Below are 17,977 nucleotides of genomic sequence, written 5' to 3'. Positions count from 1 at the left end.
AGGCGTGGAGATCCTCAGAGACCCCCTTGGACCCTCCTCCATGAGCTCACAAGGCCAGTCTGAGCCACACAGATTCTTTACCTCGACCCCAGTCGCGTGGTCAGTGACATTCCTTGTAATCAGACACCACAGATAAGAAACCCACAGCCCCCAAGCTCCATCCCCAACCAGCACAGGTCCCCCAAAACAGGCCCCACGGATACCCAATTTCTGATGCCCCAGACCCATTTATAGATCACTGCCACCCACCCAGAATCCCAACGTCCTCACAGCCCCCGCCCCAAATCCTGGTTTGGGGAAGCACACTTAAAGGGAGAGGGGACAGAAAGAGCCTAAAGCGATTCCGTGTGGGCAGGCACAGGGCCACCCTGGGACTGGCTGTGCGCCCACCACGTGGGGGGCTGACCGCATCCCTCCTTCTGCTTTCATGTGTGAAAAACCGTAATTAACAGTCGATCAGAGGGCACAGAGGTGGGGAAAACCCACTCCCTTCTAAATCAAATTTGGGTTTGTATTTCCAAAGAAGTTTCACGAAATGCAAACCACCTCCTGTCATGTGGATGGATGAATCTCGGGACTTCCACGAGCAGAGCCAGGGTGCACCCCAGAAGGTGCCGGACCCCTTGGAGCTCCAGGTGAGCAGAGCTGAGACGGATGGGGACAAGGGCACATGTGCTTTATTGCTTACGCTGCACATTCAAATGAATACGATAAACCCCTTTAAAAAGTAAGGCACGTGAGCAGCCTTCTGTGCAAGTTCCGTATTATTTAAATCCCTATTGGCTAACACAGTATTTCCACTCCAGAACTGGAGCTACCTAGAGAAGCACGTGATGAGTTTCTGCAAGCTAAGTACCTGTAACATTACTGTATCGCACCTCATGGCACAATTAAACAGCCTCAAACCAAATGTGTGTATCTAAGTAATGATATAGCTACTGTTACAATTGCAAAACGTTAACCAGCTTATCCACATATGTACAGTTGGGTCCCCAAATGGTAATCATACAAAATTTAAAGGAGGAACAGTATCTAACGCATCTGTGTACCATTTCATTACAGGTAAGAGATTTGGCATTTTCAGTCTTTTCTTCCGTAAGTCCCGTCAGTATCCGCGAGAGACGAGTGTCATACGATGCTGAAGACCATGGAGAGATACTGCTCATATGACACCTGAATCCAGCCGTCCTGGTCCGTGTCATAGCGTCTGAATATATCTGTCAACCTCTGAGGAAAAAACAACAGGTGTTTAGATCTAATACTTATCAAACAGAAGGAACCAACTGTACTGGTAAAAGGGCATTCAGGAACCCAATTTCAGAAGCATTCACGTCTCTGCCCGCAGAGGGGCACGGGCGAGGTGCCCTCGACCACCCTCAAAAGCCAGGCCGGTCCACCCAGGAGATGCAGGACAGCAGCGCGTAGGCGGGTGGGCCGCCAGCCCAGCTCCACTACGCACCGCGGCCCTGGGTCCTGGCAGAGCCCTCTGGCCCCAGAACCTGGCCTCCCAAGTCCCTGGTGGTGAGCCTGGGTCCTCCCTTCTCACTCGAAGGCTGTCCTCCTGGGGGGCCTCCCTGAAGGCTCACCTCTGCTCTGGCCACTTGCCGCTCAGGACAAAGGGAAACCAGCCCCCACTGGGCTCCTCCTCTAGAACCTGCCGCCCAGCAGGGGAAGCCCAGCGCAGGGCCAGAAGGGCAGGATGACCTCGTGCCAGCCCAGGACGCTGGCTGATGCCCAGCCGCCCTCCCTGCTCAGGGCCCGCCCGCCCACCTCCTGTCTGACCACACCCCCAGGACGCCACCTCAGTCTGTTCACAAGCCTGGCCGCCCGAGAGCAGGGACAGTTAGGTAAGTGCCACTCCAAATGACAGATGCTGGGCAACCATGGCAGGCTCTGAAGAATCCTCCTGACAGAAGACAGTGCCCCAGGCTCATCGTGACCTTGGTGGTCGCCTATCCACCTGCCCAGGGGCCGAGAGCAAGGCTGCAGCCTGGCCCGTGAGCCATGTCCCCTGCACCTCAGTCTCTCCAGTTCCACCCCTCTCCTGTGCTGGGCAGGCTGACGGCCAACAGCATACGGGCTGACACAGGTGACAGTCCACACGGGCGTCAGCCACAGAAACCACCAGCGGCAGTAACCTCCCACCGGGAGACCGATGGGTGATTTCCCTTTCTTTACACTTAACTGTCTTTTCCCAAGATTTCTACATGTTTCCACGTTGCTTTGTAGAAAACAATTTTCAAAAAGCCTTTTTCTTTTTGGAAAGAGGCAGATGAGAAGAAAACGCTTTTGAGGGCTTTTGAGGATTTTTTACATGTGGCCTGCAGCTTAGCCTTTCCTTTTCAATTCCCCACCTCTGTCCAGCGTTTAGGCTCCTTCTCCAAGGCTGGGAGGGAGCAGGGCAGCAGCAGACTTCCAGCATGGCCCAGAGGCAATGACCAGCTGCGGGCAGCCTCCCGGCTGGCCTGTGCTCAGCTCACAGACGAGCAGAGGTGCCACGTGAACTCCTCAGGGGACTCATATCCTGCTACTCTGGGGGCTGAATGCTGCCATGTGATGACCCTTTCTTAGGCAGAGATATAAGGATGAGGTGGTCACTTATGGGACATAACCTCAGATGAAAATCCTAAGCCCACAACAATCCAGACGCAGATCCTACTGAGAGACTTTCACACTACACCTGTTCCTAACGTGTGCCGACAACACTGCAAACATGTAATCCTGCCTCACCAGACACCGAGAGGGAGAGACAGGGTAGGGTAAGGCTCTCCGCTTTTCAGAGACGTGAGGCTTAAATGCTCTCCACGTCACTGAGGGACAGGGACTGCTGGGCCCAGATTCCCTGGGAAAGAAATCAGGACAGCAGACCAGGCAGAGAAACTTCACTTACTGAAGTATCACTTTAACAGGGAAAAAACCTGAGAATGCTTTCCCAAATTCCAAATTATACTGATAACCTCATGCCTAGCACACCCCTCTGTGGATTCTAAAACCAACAAGATGTAACCTCGATTTGAATGCAAAGTGCAAGGGTATCTTTCAGGGATAGGTTCTACTGAAATACTTACGGAAAACACATTCGCTTCCCATAAATGGAACTGTGACAGAATTAAGAGGGAGGGTGTCACAGAGTCTTATGTAGACTTGGCCATGAGTTGATAACTGCTGAATCTAAATAATGGGCACATGGGTTCATTATACTGTTGTCTCTGCTATTTTTTTTTTTTTTTTTTTTTTTTTTTGCGGTACGTGGGCCTCTCACTGCTGTGGCCTCTCCCGTTGCGGAGCACAAGCTCCGGGAGCGCAGGCTCAGCGGCCATGGCTCACGGGCCCAGCCGCTCCGCGGCATGTGGGATCTTCCCGGACCGGGGCACGAAGCCGTGTCCCCTGCATCGGCAGGCGGACTCTCAACCACTGCGCCACCAGGGAAGCCCTTTTTTTTTTTTTTTTTTTTTGAGATTTGTCAAAAAAGAAAAAGTTTTGCAAGACATGAGGGTTTATACCAATTCACTGCGTTTCTAAAGCTTAACTCTATGGGCCTTGGCTCCCCACCTAGAAACAGGAGCAGGGCCTGTGCGGGAACAGCCAGCGTGGGTGCGAGCGCTCGCGCCCTCCATCCCAGGGGGGCTCCCCTGGGTGCTTTGTCCAGGCCTGCACTTACTTCTCTCCTGGGTAAGGCAGGGAGGCCGCAGAAGGATCCGCAGAAGCACTGCAGGGAACCGCGAGGCGGTGGTCACTGTGATCACCAGCCCTGCCAGACACTGTTTCTAACACCCGAACAGGGCCCCCTGTGCTCAGGGCACGGCTCCGAGCTTAGGAGCCAGCAGCGCACACGACAGCAGCTTACCCAATTCTCATAATAAGACACACCAAAATAGCAGGGTATGCATGCCCACCGGATCCCCTCCAGAAGGACAGCTCCCGGTGCTTCCAGGGCAGGAGGGGCCCTGCTGTCTGCACCTCCATCTAACAGAACGACCAGCTACTCCTCCAAACAGCACGCTAACTTCTCTAAGTTCGGAACCAGTTTCCGTGTCTGACTCCTGCTCGCCTGCTTCGTCGTCCCGTCCCTTCCCGCAGTCTGCGCCTGCGGGCCCCGCGCAGCCGGTACCTGCAAGACGATGCAGCCCTGGATGAAGTCGTCAAAGGCGATCTGCCCCCGTCCTTGTCTGTCGAACTTCCGAATGAGGGTGTCGTGAAACTGGTCAGAGAGCCGGTACCCTGGAGGAGGAGAGCAGAGTCAGCACCCACGCTCTCTCCCCAGACCCCAGCCTCTCCCTCCCGAGAGAACACGGCATGGGCCCCAGGGGACATGGGCCCCAGGGATCCCCGGCTGCAAGCGCACTGCAACACACTGAGAGCCTGGTGGCCACTGTGCAGTGCCGGCCCCACCCCGAGGAGGGATTCACTCAGAGACCAGCAGCCCCTTCCTGGAGGGTCCAGAGTAACCCAGTCACCAGTTCACACCAACCCCAGTGCCGTGCCCCTACGCCCCGAGGGGTCTTCTGGACCCTGTGGAGTTAGCCTCCTTAACAGCCCTTTATTGTTGAATTTTACTACGGTATTAACTTAATGGTGAAGCTGTGAATAACTGGGCTGCCCTGGGTTACTCATTGCTGGAGGAGGCTTCGAAAGCTAAGACCTCGTGCGGAGGTTGACTGACAGCCCCTCCCCCGCCTCAATCAGCTCACTGACGTCAGGACAGGAGGTCAGGACAGGAGGCCGTGAGGAGTAAGGCGGCCTCACACAGACTGAAGCCCTCCAAGGGTCACCCAGGTGACTCCACCTTCAGCTTGCTGGGCGTCCTGGAAGGCCTCCAGCAAGGACGCCCCGGGGCGGCTCTAAGCCCTTCCCCTTCCTTCCCTCCTAACCTCACCACCTGTGTGACCGTGGTTTCCTTACTTATTCAGGAGACAAGATCCAGGTGCCAACATATTTTTACTGGTTTTCAGTCTCGCTGGAATCTTTGCAAGGATATGTACACCTACTGTCTGAGTGAACGTCACAGTTAATTACCTGCACAAGCACTTCACTCTACTGAAAGAGTCACACATGCAAACACGTGCCAGTACTTTCCAGAGTGGTCAGCGCGCTCTATGCGTCCTATGACTTAAATCCAGGGCCCCTGCCCTGCAGCTGAGTAGAAGACAGGACCCCCAACTCAGAAAAGAGCGACAGGCGGGTGCTGGATGGGTGCCCCCTCACGCCCGGTACCGGTGCCTGTGGCCCAGAGAGACAGAGGCCCGGCTGGTGAGGGTGAGCCTGGGACACCGTGACAGCGCAGTGCCCGCCCAAGCCATCGCTGTGCAATGGTTTCCTGCCCAGGCTGGGAAAGGACACACGAGATGGTGACAAAGACACAGCAGCAGGGAGAGCAGAGCTCCAGAATCAGACAGGGCTCCACTGGCCGCTGGGACTCTTGGGCCTCTGGGCCCGCTCCTCCCTCCAAAACCCAAGACGTGAACCCCCCTCAGCAGACCATTTTAGGGTCAGTGAGGCAGGTGGAAACCCTGCTGGCCCCTCACTGTGTGTCCCCCGGCCCCGCTGCTGCAGTTCCAGGGCACAGATGCCCAGTGGAGGGAACAAGCCCTTCTTTCCTGAGAACCAGCAACCTCCACTGGGCCTCCAGCGCCTGCTCTCAGCACCGGGAGAAAAGCCAGACGCCAGTCAGTAACCATGGCAAAGGACAGACCCGGATCAGGGCACCACCCGTGTCTACACGGAGCCAACGGCACCAAGAAAGGGGCGGAGGCTGCCGGAGACCTGATGGGGCCTAACTCAGCCGACCCGGCTGTAAACACACTGCTAACGCGGTCAGGGGAGCCAAAGGCTGGGGCTCCAGGGATGAAGTGACAGGGTGCCGGCTCGGACTCCTCAGCATGAAAAGGGGGGCAGAGCAAATGCAGCAGGAAGATGGAAAGTGGTTGAAAGCGAGCAAGGAGGAAGTGAAGGTTCACTACACTCTCGTGAAATAAATTCCTTATAAAAACCACACTGGCCTTGAGCTGCCAGGGGCTGGGTGCGGGACGGGGTCGTTTGCTGGGGATGGGGCTGTCAGCTCCCCACACACACACTAGCAGAGTATGAGGCCCAGGCCTTATGCACCTTCTTATTTCCAGGTCTCTGCACCTGGCATGTAGCAATACTAGGAATAAGAGCCTAAATGATGAACAGGTGCGCTGGTCAGTCACAGCCCCGCCAGGGCAGCCTGAGACCCTGTGTGGCACTAGCAGAGATCAGAGGACACCTTAGGGCTTGACCTCCCCCCGCACCTCCGACTCCCTCACGCATCTGCTGGGCTACAGCACAGCCCCCAGCTGGGCTGACAGACGCTTGTTCTTAGGAGTGAAACCAGAACAGGAAATTTCACTCCTGGGGCACATTTCCTAACAGTTACTAACAAGTAACCTGCGAAAGGATGGCAACGCTCCTTGTGTGGAAGAAAAGGCTCCAGAGAAGGCCCTAGGAAATGGCGGACCAATCACAGGCAGAAACCTTTTGGAATAACTGAAGAAATGCTGCAACCGGATATTTACTTTTTCCAGGAAAAGCTGGAAGTCAGGAAGGATCTCGGCTGTGCCCAGCTCGACGGGGCCTGTCGGCTCGTGACCTTGAGGGACCACCGCGGACCTACCACAGCCACAAACGTCCCAGGTCTGACCGGGGCTTGTCGACCTCAGCGTTTCCAACGTGAGCTCCCAGGACGCTAGGGTCACCGGCACTAAGTCAAAAGAGGGCTCCGGGGCCTGATGAGGTTAGAAACACTGTGTTTGGGGACACCTGAGGTCACCAGTCTGGAAGCTAAGTCACAGGGTCCAGGTTCCAGCCGGCCAGGCCTCCAGCTCCCTCCTGCCCAGGACTGCTCTGCGGGGGCCACCTCCCTCCCAGCCCCCACCTGAGGCACAGCAAGGTCAGCTGCGTTCCAAGTTTCAATTCAGAGAACCTGAGGTCAATGTCCTGCCCAAAGCCTGAACCACGCGTGGCAGGCTCACAACACAAGCTTCCTGTGGGGTCCCAGAGCCTCTAAAGCAAGAAAGAGAAACCGAGAGGACAGCCATAAAGCACACGCCCAGAGAAAGAGAGGGGGAGGGCAGAAGCACCTTAATAGCCACAAGAACCAAAATGTACTTTATGTTATTAAACACTGAACCAGTCGGAATAAAGCACATTGTAATCTACCAGAAGGGCCCTGCGAACAGAGGGCCCAGTGAATGTCAAACAAGCCAGAATGTTGGTGTAACGAACAGTCCTCCCTCCATTAAATGACAAATCCCAAGCTCCCCTCAGGCCCACGTGGGCGCTGGACCAGAAGGCCCGCTGGCGTGCTCTGGAAGGCACCACGTGAACATTGCTCACAGCACGGCACACACTCAGGCTGGCACGCGTGTGGCACGCGTGCTGACATGCACTTGAGAATGGGAGCTTCCACACTCAGGCCTACGCTCCGCGCAACTCACGGGCTCGTCCCCTGTGGGCACTGTACCTTCTTTCTGTGTATTTTCACGTCAGGAAATATAAATAGCCCTACACTGTTTTCTTTTGACTCGTTCACTTTAAATTGTTTCAGAAGCCACATTCTCAATGTGCCTGTGACATCACTCCACTTCACAAAAGACAAACTACTGCATAGCCCTTATCTCATTTTGGATGAAAAACCGTACAGAAGCCTCCAAGTCAAATATCAGCCTTCACGATGTAAGTAACAGGAAAATATAAAACCGTGTGATGTAAACAAAGATTTCACAGACTGCTTTCAAAATCATTAAGTTAAACGAAGTAACAAGGTAAACTTTATGGCCCTGGCTCCAAAATGAAACAGCTACGCAGTCAAGACAAGTGTTTTACCAAAACCTGAGAGGGCTTGCTTGAGCTCGTTCTTGTCGATCATGCCCGAGTTGTCCCTGTCGTAGGTGCGGAAGACGTTCTGCCAGTCCGTGATGTACTTCCAGACGCCAGTAAACTCGCTGAAGTTCACGCCAGCCTTGTTCTCTCTGTCAAACATGGCTGAGACGGAAGGGCGTGAATCAGCAAGAACCTAGAGCAGAGGCGCGCCCACACCCCCGGTGGGCCTGGCTCCTCCGGGACCCAGCCTGGTGTTCGGCCAGCGGGTCCCCAGGTGCTGGTGGTGACCCAGCCACAGCCTTAAATCGTGCTAGGTGGACATGAGGCGTGCGAGCCAAACACCCTGGTGGAGCCACAATAAAAACGCTTTACACTGAAGGAGGTTCCTCAAAAGCATGACGGCGGCAGGGCGCACCCGCGCTCAGGAAGGAACTGGAGCCGCAGTGCAGAGCCGTCGAGGGGCCCACCCCTACCCTCCCAGCTCCGGGTCCCATTCCTGGAGCCTCCCCCTGTCCCCCAGCGGACCCGAGTCCCGAGTGGGGGCTCAGAAGAGTCCTCGGGCGAGGGAGGCCTCTACTCCGATGAGAACAGGACTATTGGCTTTAGATTTTTTTTAGTAAGGCCTGCCTTTCACCGAGAAAAAAATCAGCCTGATTCCAGGTCCAAATAAGAAAAAACTTCTAACTACATTTACATACAGCTGCAGGCACAATGGATAAAAACTCAGTGTGAAACACTGCTACAGAGAGAGTAATACACCGTTTGGTCTCTTTTCAGGTCATCTGAGTGTTCTTGGTTTGGTCACAAGCACATTCCACTTCAGAGACATTTCACATGAGAACTCGCACGCTTCCTCTAGTCAACAGGCATGCAAGACGTGACTGCGTGTGAAACGTAAGTATGTGAGATCATTAGACTGAGAAAGGAAGGACGGGTTGGACAGTCAACTCCAAGTAAAGACTCAGTGAAGGGCCAGGGCGGGTGGCAGTTCCGGACGAGAAATCAGCTCAGAAGCAAAGGCAGGATGGTGTTGCCCCTACTTACATATGATTGACCGGACAGTCACTGGATTAAACGGAGTCCAGGTGCCTGAAACAAAGAGCAGAAATTAAGAAAGAGAAGAAACTCTGAATCCCCAGTTGTAACCCCAGAAGCCAGAGAAAATAAGCAATTAGCTTTCAACATCAAGACCCTAGAGCCACGGTTCGTTCTCCGCAGGGGACGCCGCCCCCAGGACGATGGGTCTGTCAGGTCCTGTCCACACTGCCCGGGGAATCGCTCAGGTCCAGCCAGACATTCAAAGCTGCTCAGGAAGACCTGCACCTGGAAGCTCACTCATGTTTACCTTATAACCAAGAGATGCTATTTTAATACTCACTGAACTTCCCAGGGCCACAGCACCAGGTAAGCTGAGAAGATGGCACTTAGCTGTGCTAAGAACGTCACCAGCTACCACTTCAGAAAATCCCACCCCAAGGGCACCACCGCTCCCAGGACCGGGGCAGCTGCACACGTCGTGCAGCGACCCTGCTGGAAAGCACACCGTGAAACCATGCTTTACATTTTTCTCCTAAAATGACAGTCTGGGCAGCATACTATTTTCTCTGGAATTGTGAAAAGGCAGGACACACTGTTCCACAATTCACTGCAGAGCAGTAAAGGGGATGTTACCGAATATCTATCATAAAGGAGCCTGCTGACAGATGGATTTGACGACTGAGAACCATTTATCCACTGTGATGATGGACTGCTCACCAGGTACCCTTATGCCCAAGGATCTGTTTTCAGAGTGATTTGCACCTTTACCAATTTTTATACTCACTAAAAACAACGTAAAAACACTTTTATGGGGCGGGAGAGCAGCGTCTCTCCCCATCCCCCCATTCTTCCCTCTCTACAGACGGTTTCAGCTCTGGGTGGCAGAGTCCCATCCCCTGGCCACACACGAGGCAGCACCCTTCCCGCCTGGCCGCGACCACTGGGCTCCGAGCACGTCCCCGACCTGGCCCACATGCGCTTCTCCCGACGCCCAGCATGGCCCCCCAAACACACGCACACCTTCACCTCAACCCCTGCCTCTCCTTACGCCTCCGTTTATACGAGGCTTCCTCAGAGGAGCCCTCCTGAGCGCCCCGCACCCAGGCCCCTCGGTCACTGCATCTGCTCCAGCGGCGCCCTGAGCCTGGCCCGCAGCGGGGACCCCTGGGCACTGGTGTGCATCTCTGCAGACTTTACAGGCGTTTGGGGGAGGGCAGGCAGGAGGATGTATATAAAGGTATCAGAAAAGGTCAGCATCGTTGGAAACCAGTGTACAAAGAAACTGTGCTACAGAGAAGCCAAGAGAGAGAGGGGGACTCCATGTGCACAGAAGGGTGTCGCTTCTTCACCGTTCCTGACTTTCTAGCTGCCCTGGCTGGTGTTTCCACAGGAGATAACCCACCAGGACCAGGAGCCCGAGAAACCAAACGCAGCGGCTGGACTCCTTCCCGCCTTCCCTCCGCCTCGGACGCAGGCTGTGACCTGAGAGCCCTCGATGACTGCCCCGCTAAGCGGCCTGCGCCCATTGCCCATCCGGCTGTGCCACGCTGGCCAATGACTCGGCCGAACGCGTTTCCCACAGAAGTGACACGAGTAAGATAGTCAGATGATGAGGCAGACACAGGCACTTCGCGCGGTGAGGCCCGGCAGAGGGAGGTGTGGACCCGAGGAACCGGCAGCCGAGCTGGAGGGCCGTGAGGCTCAGCAGAGTGGCAGGTCACCCCGGGCTGAGTCAGGGGTGGAGAGCAGACCCGCAGGCTGTCCAGCTTGGGAGGTGGAGGCAGGCTCCTGGTGCCTCCCCTGGCCCGCCCTTGTTACCCAAACGGGGCCTGACTCTCCAGGGAAACCAAGGGATAATCACAATAGCCAACAGTTAATTGACTGTTTAGCTCATGGCAAGCCCTGTGGCCTGGTTCTCAGACTAAACTTCAAAGCTTCACAGCCCCTAGTGAGGGCAACATTTAGTATTCCAGTTATACTAAGTGTTAAACACACTGGAGCGTCGGCCTGAAAATCTGCAGTTTTCTGTAAGAAAATGCACTGCAATGTGGACAAGCATGTCTAACAGAGCCTACTGGAAATACAGGGTACACCGAGCAGCGAGATTCCCTTCAGTGCCAGTGACCCTCACCCAGATTTTCCAGGCCAGCCCCAACTGCAAACATTCCCAGTAAACAACATGTCTAGGAATGTCACAACCAGCAGCTTGCAAAAGATTTCCTGTCAGACTTTTACTTAGAAATACAATATATGGTTCCTGTTTCTGTAAGTCTTGCCTCAATTTCATCTGAAAAGACCAAAGAAAACAGAAACATACACAGTATTTTCCATGTAAACTGAGTACACATAACTTTTTTCACCCATAATTTGGGTACGAGTGGGTCGCAGCTCCATTGAGGGGTGGGTCAACATCAGGACACTTAGCACTTTCCCCTGTAACCGTCAAGCACACAGATGATTTAAAGAATCTATATCTGATCCCTTCTCAAATGAGAAAAAACCCCGCTCTGCTCTGTGATAGTATATTCTGTTTTTTTGCTCTCCAGAGAGTTTTCTTTCTTGAAATTGCAACCTGTTACCACAAACTTGGACTTCACCGAGAGATAACGGGCTAAGTCGTCATGGCATCCAGCAAACGCACACTGAAATACCTGTTTATCTGGAATCTTTGGGGGAAAAAAACAGACTTGTTTTTTACAGCACCACTGGTGATCTCCTTCCACTTTACTGCATCAGATCTGGGACTCCCAGCCCTTCTGGGCATTTCTTCCCGCAAGCGGAGCCAAGTAGGAAGGGGTGAGAGCAGTTCTACGGGCTCGCATGGAATCGGCCAGGACACTTGTGCCTCTTCAGGGTCACGAACTCTGTATCCCACCAGTCACCTTCAACTACGGCCTCAAAGAGCCACGACTGGAAATACGGCCTTTCAAAAGGCCATCTGAACACCATCGATAGCCATAACAACACCTACAGGTTTCGAGCTGATAAATGCCACTTCCAGAAACTCGTTCTATGAAATCACCACAGTATTTACATCGAAGAAAATCAGAAACAACCTAAGTGTCTCACAGTGAAACTGTACACTCAGTTCTGATAGATGAGTGATGTCTCCGGTTCTGTACCAGGCGATGTGGGACCTGGTGGACATGGGCTGGGCCCGAGGCGGAGGGGCTAAGCCTCCAGTTGTCCCAGAGTGTGATCTGCCCAAGGCCGAGGTCGTGGAATAAAGCCAACCCTGTCTTCCTCTGCTTCCACCCGAAACTCTGCTGCACAGGTTTCTGGGACGAGCAGATACAACAGGCTGTGTTGGGGGCCTCCAAGACCACCCCCAGGCTTGATGACTCGCTAGGACTCACAAAACTCACAGTCAGTTTATTACAGCAAGAGACATAGAGTAAAATCAGCAGAGGGAAAAGGCACGGGGAAAAATCTGGGGGGACCAGGCACCCGCTTCCCGGGGAGTTGCACAGGGCGCCCCTAATCCTCCACTGAAAGCTGAGACCACATCTCGCATGTGTTGTCAACCAGGGAAGCTCCAGGCAGCGAGGGAGCACGTGCCTGCCACAGCTGCAGTGCAAGCATGAGCCACCCAGGCAGAGGGGCAGCAAGTTCCAGGAGGCGGCCAGCAGCCATGCAGGCAGGCCCTCCTCGGGGACGTGCAGGCTCTGAGCACAGCAGGTGCAGGGTGAAGGAGGTAAGCCCCAGACCCTCCGCTGCCTCATAGGCTGGGCCTATGACGGAGTGACAGTGAGGTGACCCGATGGGCAGTCGGCAGGGAACTGTCGGCTTATGTGGTCTGATCTCTCTCACTGCTAGTCAATATGGGATCCCCAGAAGAGCTGAAATCTATTTTGCTAAAAATACCTCTAAAAGAATATATGACTTATTATTATTTAAAGTCCAGCTGAAAAACGCCTCCTCAAAATACATCAATATGTTATGTCAATGTAAACCTACAGAAGCACAAAAAAAGAGGCTTGAGCAAAATTAATTTCCTATAATTCCAAGGAACAATGCTAAAGTAAATATTTAAAAAAAAAAGTACCTAGCTGAAGACAGTTTGTGACATGTCATTTCAAACAGCAGGCAAGACAGTCCTGTCTCTATTCACACCTCTTAACCGAGCAGTCATTCTCAGACGCGCTCCGGGGAGACAAGCTGCATAAAGGACTCAGTGTACAAGACCCACGAGTACTTCTTCAGGGCGGTTTCAGCTGGATTTTAACAGAGCGCATCAGAGGCACAGATCTCACTGCAGAGAGAAACCATGCTACTTTGAACCTCCAGTTTTCCCACCAGTAATAAGCTAATTAAACTGATTTCCTGAAATAGCTTAATATTCTAGTCCTAATATGAGAAAAGAAGCCCAATCCTGGAGGAGAAATCAAAAGTCAAAAATAACTCCAATCGTATCAGCTATGGGAATTCGAGGACAGTGAAGAGAACTGACTTGTGTCCATCCTTGGTGACAGAGGTGACACGACACGACTGCAAACAAGAGACCAGCTCGACCAGCTTCCTCCAAAAGCTGATGCCCGGTAGGCAGAGACTGCTGCAAAACGACTCCAGAGGAGCCAGGAGGAAAACGGCAGCATCCAGGAAAGGAAGGTGCCGCGGGTGCCTCGAGGAAAGGCAGGTATCCCTGGGTGGGAGGAGCAGAGCCCGGCAAGCGGTGGGAGCCACGGGGCACCTGTGCGTCCGGGGGCGCCAACGGGAAGACACGGGTGGGACGGCACAGGGGTGGGGCGAGCGCCTAGCGGTGCAGGCACACACCCGGATTCTGGTCCCGCTCTCAGCCTGAGGGCTCACCGCGCGCTCTGAGGCTGTGCAAGGACGAGAGATCTGTACCCATTCATAACCTGCCTTCCTGCAGAAAGGGCCGAAGGGAATGTACAAGATATTCACGGCACAGCAAAAGAAAGCAGACTCTGGTCATGTTGGATGGGAGGAGAAAAGCATACGAAAGTTAGGGGTCTCAGACTTTCAGTAAAATTCACCTCTTCAAATTCTAAGCTCATGGGACTGGCGAGCCAAAAGTTCAATTTAAAATTTTTAGCAGCTAATTTGAAGAGAAAATGTAACTGGTTACAAGATTCAGGTTAAGACAAACAAAACAAGACAGAACAGCCATCACAGTTGCTCCACACAAGAGGCACCACACCCCCAGGGAGGAGTGAGGCGGCCACGTTGGGGGAAGGGGGGCTGCCACGCCCGTCCTGCTCAGGGCTAGGCTACTACCTGCTTCACGGGGCAAGTTCTTACATCGCCCCAACAGAAGCTGAGGGAATCCCTCAGGGCAAATCAACAAAAGTGACTCTACAGGGCCGCTGTGAGACGGTCCTGATACACACTTTTCGGTGGGCTTAAACCAGGTACCGATTTCAAAGCATCTTAGGAATGGAGGGCTGAACATCCTGTGGGCAATTCTGTTAAAATTCTCTCTCCAGCAGGCTCCTGATTCAAGGGCAAAGAACCATCTGCTTTAACAACCAGCTCAACTGGAAGCAGTACTGACTCCCCCTAGGGAAAATATTACTTGTGTTCACCTGTAAATACCAATCCACCAGCAGTAACAAAGGGAACATCCGTGGTGTGCGCCACACGCAGGGCTGTGAGGCAGCGTCCGCCTGCCACACCACCAGCTGCTCCCACTAGGCAAGGTGAGCCTTTCAACATCTTCATTACCTCTTAAAGTCAACCCCCTTCTGGCTTAAATGGCACACCTCTGGACGGCACCACAAACGTAAGAATCAGAAAAGACAGTGGCATCTGAGGGGTTAAAAAAAGGGCCACACAGCCAGGTATTTATGGAATCAAGGTCTTCAGTAGTACCTCCACAGATCAATCATGCTGAAGCCAGCAACAAGGCGACTCCACGGTGAGCTCCCAGCACCAGCACCAATAGCTGTAACCCCCTCTCACCCATGTCTGAATGACTAGCATCCCCCACCGAAAAGCCCACCTCCCCACGATCCGGCTGTCAGAGCCTCCAGTATCCTCAGTCGCTCCCCTATCGGTGTCTCTGGGGCCTTGATGCCCCTCTCCAGAGGAGTCACAAGACGCAGTCACCTGCGAAGTTCAACAGCCCTCGACAAACCTGAAGGATGTCTGCCGTACAAAGCCGGGCTCCCTGCGCTCCTGAAGCCGACACCCCAGCCTCCTTTTCTCAGGCTTTCCCCGTGTCCTCCATGCAGTTGCCCCAACCGCTCGGCAAGGACTCAGAGCGGCACCGACACAACCACCAGGAAACCACCCGACAAAACAAGATGAGATGATAACCAGAGATGATAACTAAGTCTTAGTGATTCGGGAAATAAGAAGAAAGTGATTCACTACGGGTGGTCAGACTTGAGGTTCACAAGTCCAGACGGCCAGGTGCCACTCACCATTGGATAGCGCTTGTTGGAGCTCGTTGTCCGATATCACACCGCTCCTGTCTTTGTCAACCCTACAAAATTGAGGTCAGTTAAGCTAGCGATTCAAAGCGCAGGAAAAGCAAAGGAGGGTGAAAGCAAAGGTTTGACTCTGCAGTCAACCCTAAATTAGCTCTGGCCCTTCCTTCCCTGGGCCCTTCCCTTCGGCTGCTGGACCTCTCAGTCCCATGACCCGCTGGGGAAAAAGGAAGCGTGCCTCCTTCGCTGTCCAGGCACGCTCCCTGCCGAAACCCAAGCTGCTTCTCCACTTTCTCAGGTCTCCCTCCCTCGGCCTGGCTGAATTCCACCTGCACCAGGTTTTCTCCTTTTCACAAGCAGGAAAAGATTCTCTCAGATAACTAAATCGTTCCCTGATCATGAGTCACTCCACTTTGGGTCATTCGTTCGCTGGAAGGACGACCAGGGACGGAAGGCACTGCGGTGATGGTCACCTGCCCAACAGCCGCGGCCCGGCTTCTTTCCCGGTTGCTGGCATTTCAGCAGCCGGGGAAGAGTCTGCGTTTCTGCTCCCCTAAACAAGCATCCCTGGGAGACCCTCCGCCCCGGAGCAACTCCGGGCACCGGCTGTGAGGGGAGAGGGATGGAAGCCGAGCCCCAGGGCGAGCGGGCTGCGACCCCCGGCTGGCAGCTCTGCACCTTGGGAGGGGCCTGGGGACTGCGGGAGACAAGGCGGGGGGCGGAGAGAAGGCCAAGGGTGGGGGGACGGAGCAGGGGCCGGCGTGGGAGAGGCCGAGGGGGACTAGGAAGGGGGCCGGACAGGACGCCAAGGATGGAGGGTGGGGGGACGGAGCAAGGGACAGGGGCCTGGGGGCACCAGGAAGGAGGCCGGACTGGAGGCCGGGGTCACGGGGCGGGGGAAGGCCCGGGGCTGAGACCAAGAAGAACGCAGTGGAGGCCCGCAAGCGCCTGCGCGGCCGGCCGCACCTCTGGAAGACGTTCCACAGGAAGCTCTGGTCCGGCAGCGCGGCGCCCGCGGAAGGGCCAGCCCCGGGGCCCGGGCGGTACGGGTAGGCGGCCATGGGCCGAGGCGCGACTGGGCTGAAGCGCTCCTGGGACACGGACGGCTCCGGGCGGCTCCACTTCCGCCTACGCCTAGGCCGGGGCGGGGGCCCGGAGTCACGCCACTTCCGGGGCGGTCACGGGAGCGAGCGCAGCCAATCCAGTCGCGGCCCTGTTGCCAGGCGACGCCCGTGCATCCGGCCAGCGTGTCTGGGTCCCGTGGGCACCGCGCAGCAGGTGGCCTAGGCCAGGGTACCCCTAGGGTCGCGGACGCGCGTTGGGAGCCGCTCCCCGCAGCGCAGAGTGGACATGAAGGGCGGAGGCGGTTCCCTCGAGCATGGTCCATTCTTGCACCAAGAAGGTGGTGGAAGGACTGTGATGGAGGGGAAGAACGCGCCCGACATTCTTGTTTTTCTGGACTTATCGCCCGCCCCCGCTCGCGCATCTCAGCGTCCCTGCGCCCCGCTTCCCAGGAGCACACGAAGCCCCCCCTCCGGCATCTGACAGCGCCCGCCGCTTCCCGGCTCGGCCTGCAGGTGCGTGGCCAAGCCCAAATAGCCCCTGCTGGCCATGGTGGGCGGCTAGCGTGTCCCTCTCGGCCAGTTGACGCCACCGCCTCCGTTTGGACACCGACTGAGCCGCAGCGCACCCCGCGCAGGGAAGCCCAGCTTCATTCAGGGCGCTCCCGCCGCCTTCCAGCCTCTCAGGATTTTGAGCTGATCCAATCATGCTGACTCGTTTCATCCTCCTCCCCTACTTGGTTTGTGGAAGGGCCGAGCACCAAGGAAGCGCCTGACACTTCCTTCCTTGGACACGAATCCATTATTCAGCGCTTTGGCTCTGTATCTGACCCGCTGTTATTCTCCAGTTGTATTGTCCTCAGCCCCTTTTCTCCTCTAACCACCAGAGCATATGCTGGAGAGTTCTTTAAAACTCTTCAAAGAGATTAAGATACACAGATTATTATTCTACAAACCTCAACAATGTGGCTTTTTTCATGAATTAATGAATTAATGAATTCAAGTGTTTTCTAGTTTTATCCTCATAAAGCATTCACATCACTCGTTGACTAATGCTTTTACAGTTTTCCACAGCTTTTTGATCTCTAGTTTCTGAAACCCATTTTTTCCTATCTCCCATCTCTGCCTCTTTTTTTGTTCTCTAGAAAGCTACAAAATTAGTAACTATGATTTTGCAACCCAATTTATAAGTTTTCCAGTACAGAGTGTACAGGGAAACTTCGGCAAGAAACTTCTCAGCGACTCCAGCTGGCCTCGGCTTCCCTCTCCTGACAGTGTCACGGGTTCCACCAACCCTTGATGGAGTCCAGCCTCGACTGCCGCAGCCAGCACCATCTGTGGGGCCCAGAAGTGCTCCGTTCTGCTTTCCGTTTAGTTCCAGGGGTAGGAAATGATTAATTCACGGGAAGAAGCATTTACTGAATCTACCCTAGTGTTTAAATATTACTATGTGTAATCCTCACACCAGCACCTCGTGGCAAGGTATCAAGGTCCACATTTTACTGATGAGAAAACTATGCTGGTCTAAGGTCAAAGAGGCAAGAAGAGATTGTAGCCCAGGTCTGTCTGTACTTTTCCTGCATCATCTCACCGGTGGCAAGGCTGACTCTTGAAAGGGAGACCAATTTAGGAAACGAAGATTGA

General features: G+C 54.5%; 1 protein-coding gene across 2 annotated transcripts; it reads right to left on the bottom strand.

Annotated features, from left to right (window-relative positions):
* Positions 1–494: 494 nt before the first annotated feature.
* Positions 495–16,400, bottom strand: PDCD6 (programmed cell death 6). Of its 2 annotated transcripts, none has more exons than XM_029218765.1 (6): positions 16,239–16,400; positions 15,267–15,328; positions 8,887–8,931; positions 7,846–8,004; positions 4,112–4,221; positions 495–1,227 (listed from the first exon to the last, which is right to left on the bottom strand). In XM_029218765.1, exons 1-6 carry the CDS (start codon positions 16,331–16,333, stop codon positions 1,129–1,131), a joined length of 570 nt encoding a protein of 189 aa, XP_029074598.1. In that variant the 5' UTR covers positions 16,334–16,400; the 3' UTR covers positions 495–1,128. The 2 variants fall into 2 exon arrangements, with proteins under 2 accessions (XP_029074598.1, XP_029074599.1); XM_029218766.1 differs by having other exon boundaries at positions 664–1,227; positions 7,852–8,004; positions 16,239–16,396.
* Positions 16,401–17,977: the final 1,577 nt, after the last annotated feature.

The sequence above is a fragment of the Monodon monoceros genome, unplaced genomic scaffold (genome assembly GCF_005190385.1).
Source record: "Monodon monoceros isolate NGI ecotype Baffin Bay Population unplaced genomic scaffold, NGI_Narwhal_1 Super_Scaffold_12, whole genome shotgun sequence".
Lineage (NCBI taxonomy): Eukaryota > Metazoa > Chordata > Mammalia > Artiodactyla > Monodontidae > Monodon > Monodon monoceros.
The sequence above is the reverse complement of the archived record's forward strand: the minus strand, read 5'-3'. Positions and strand labels throughout refer to the sequence as shown.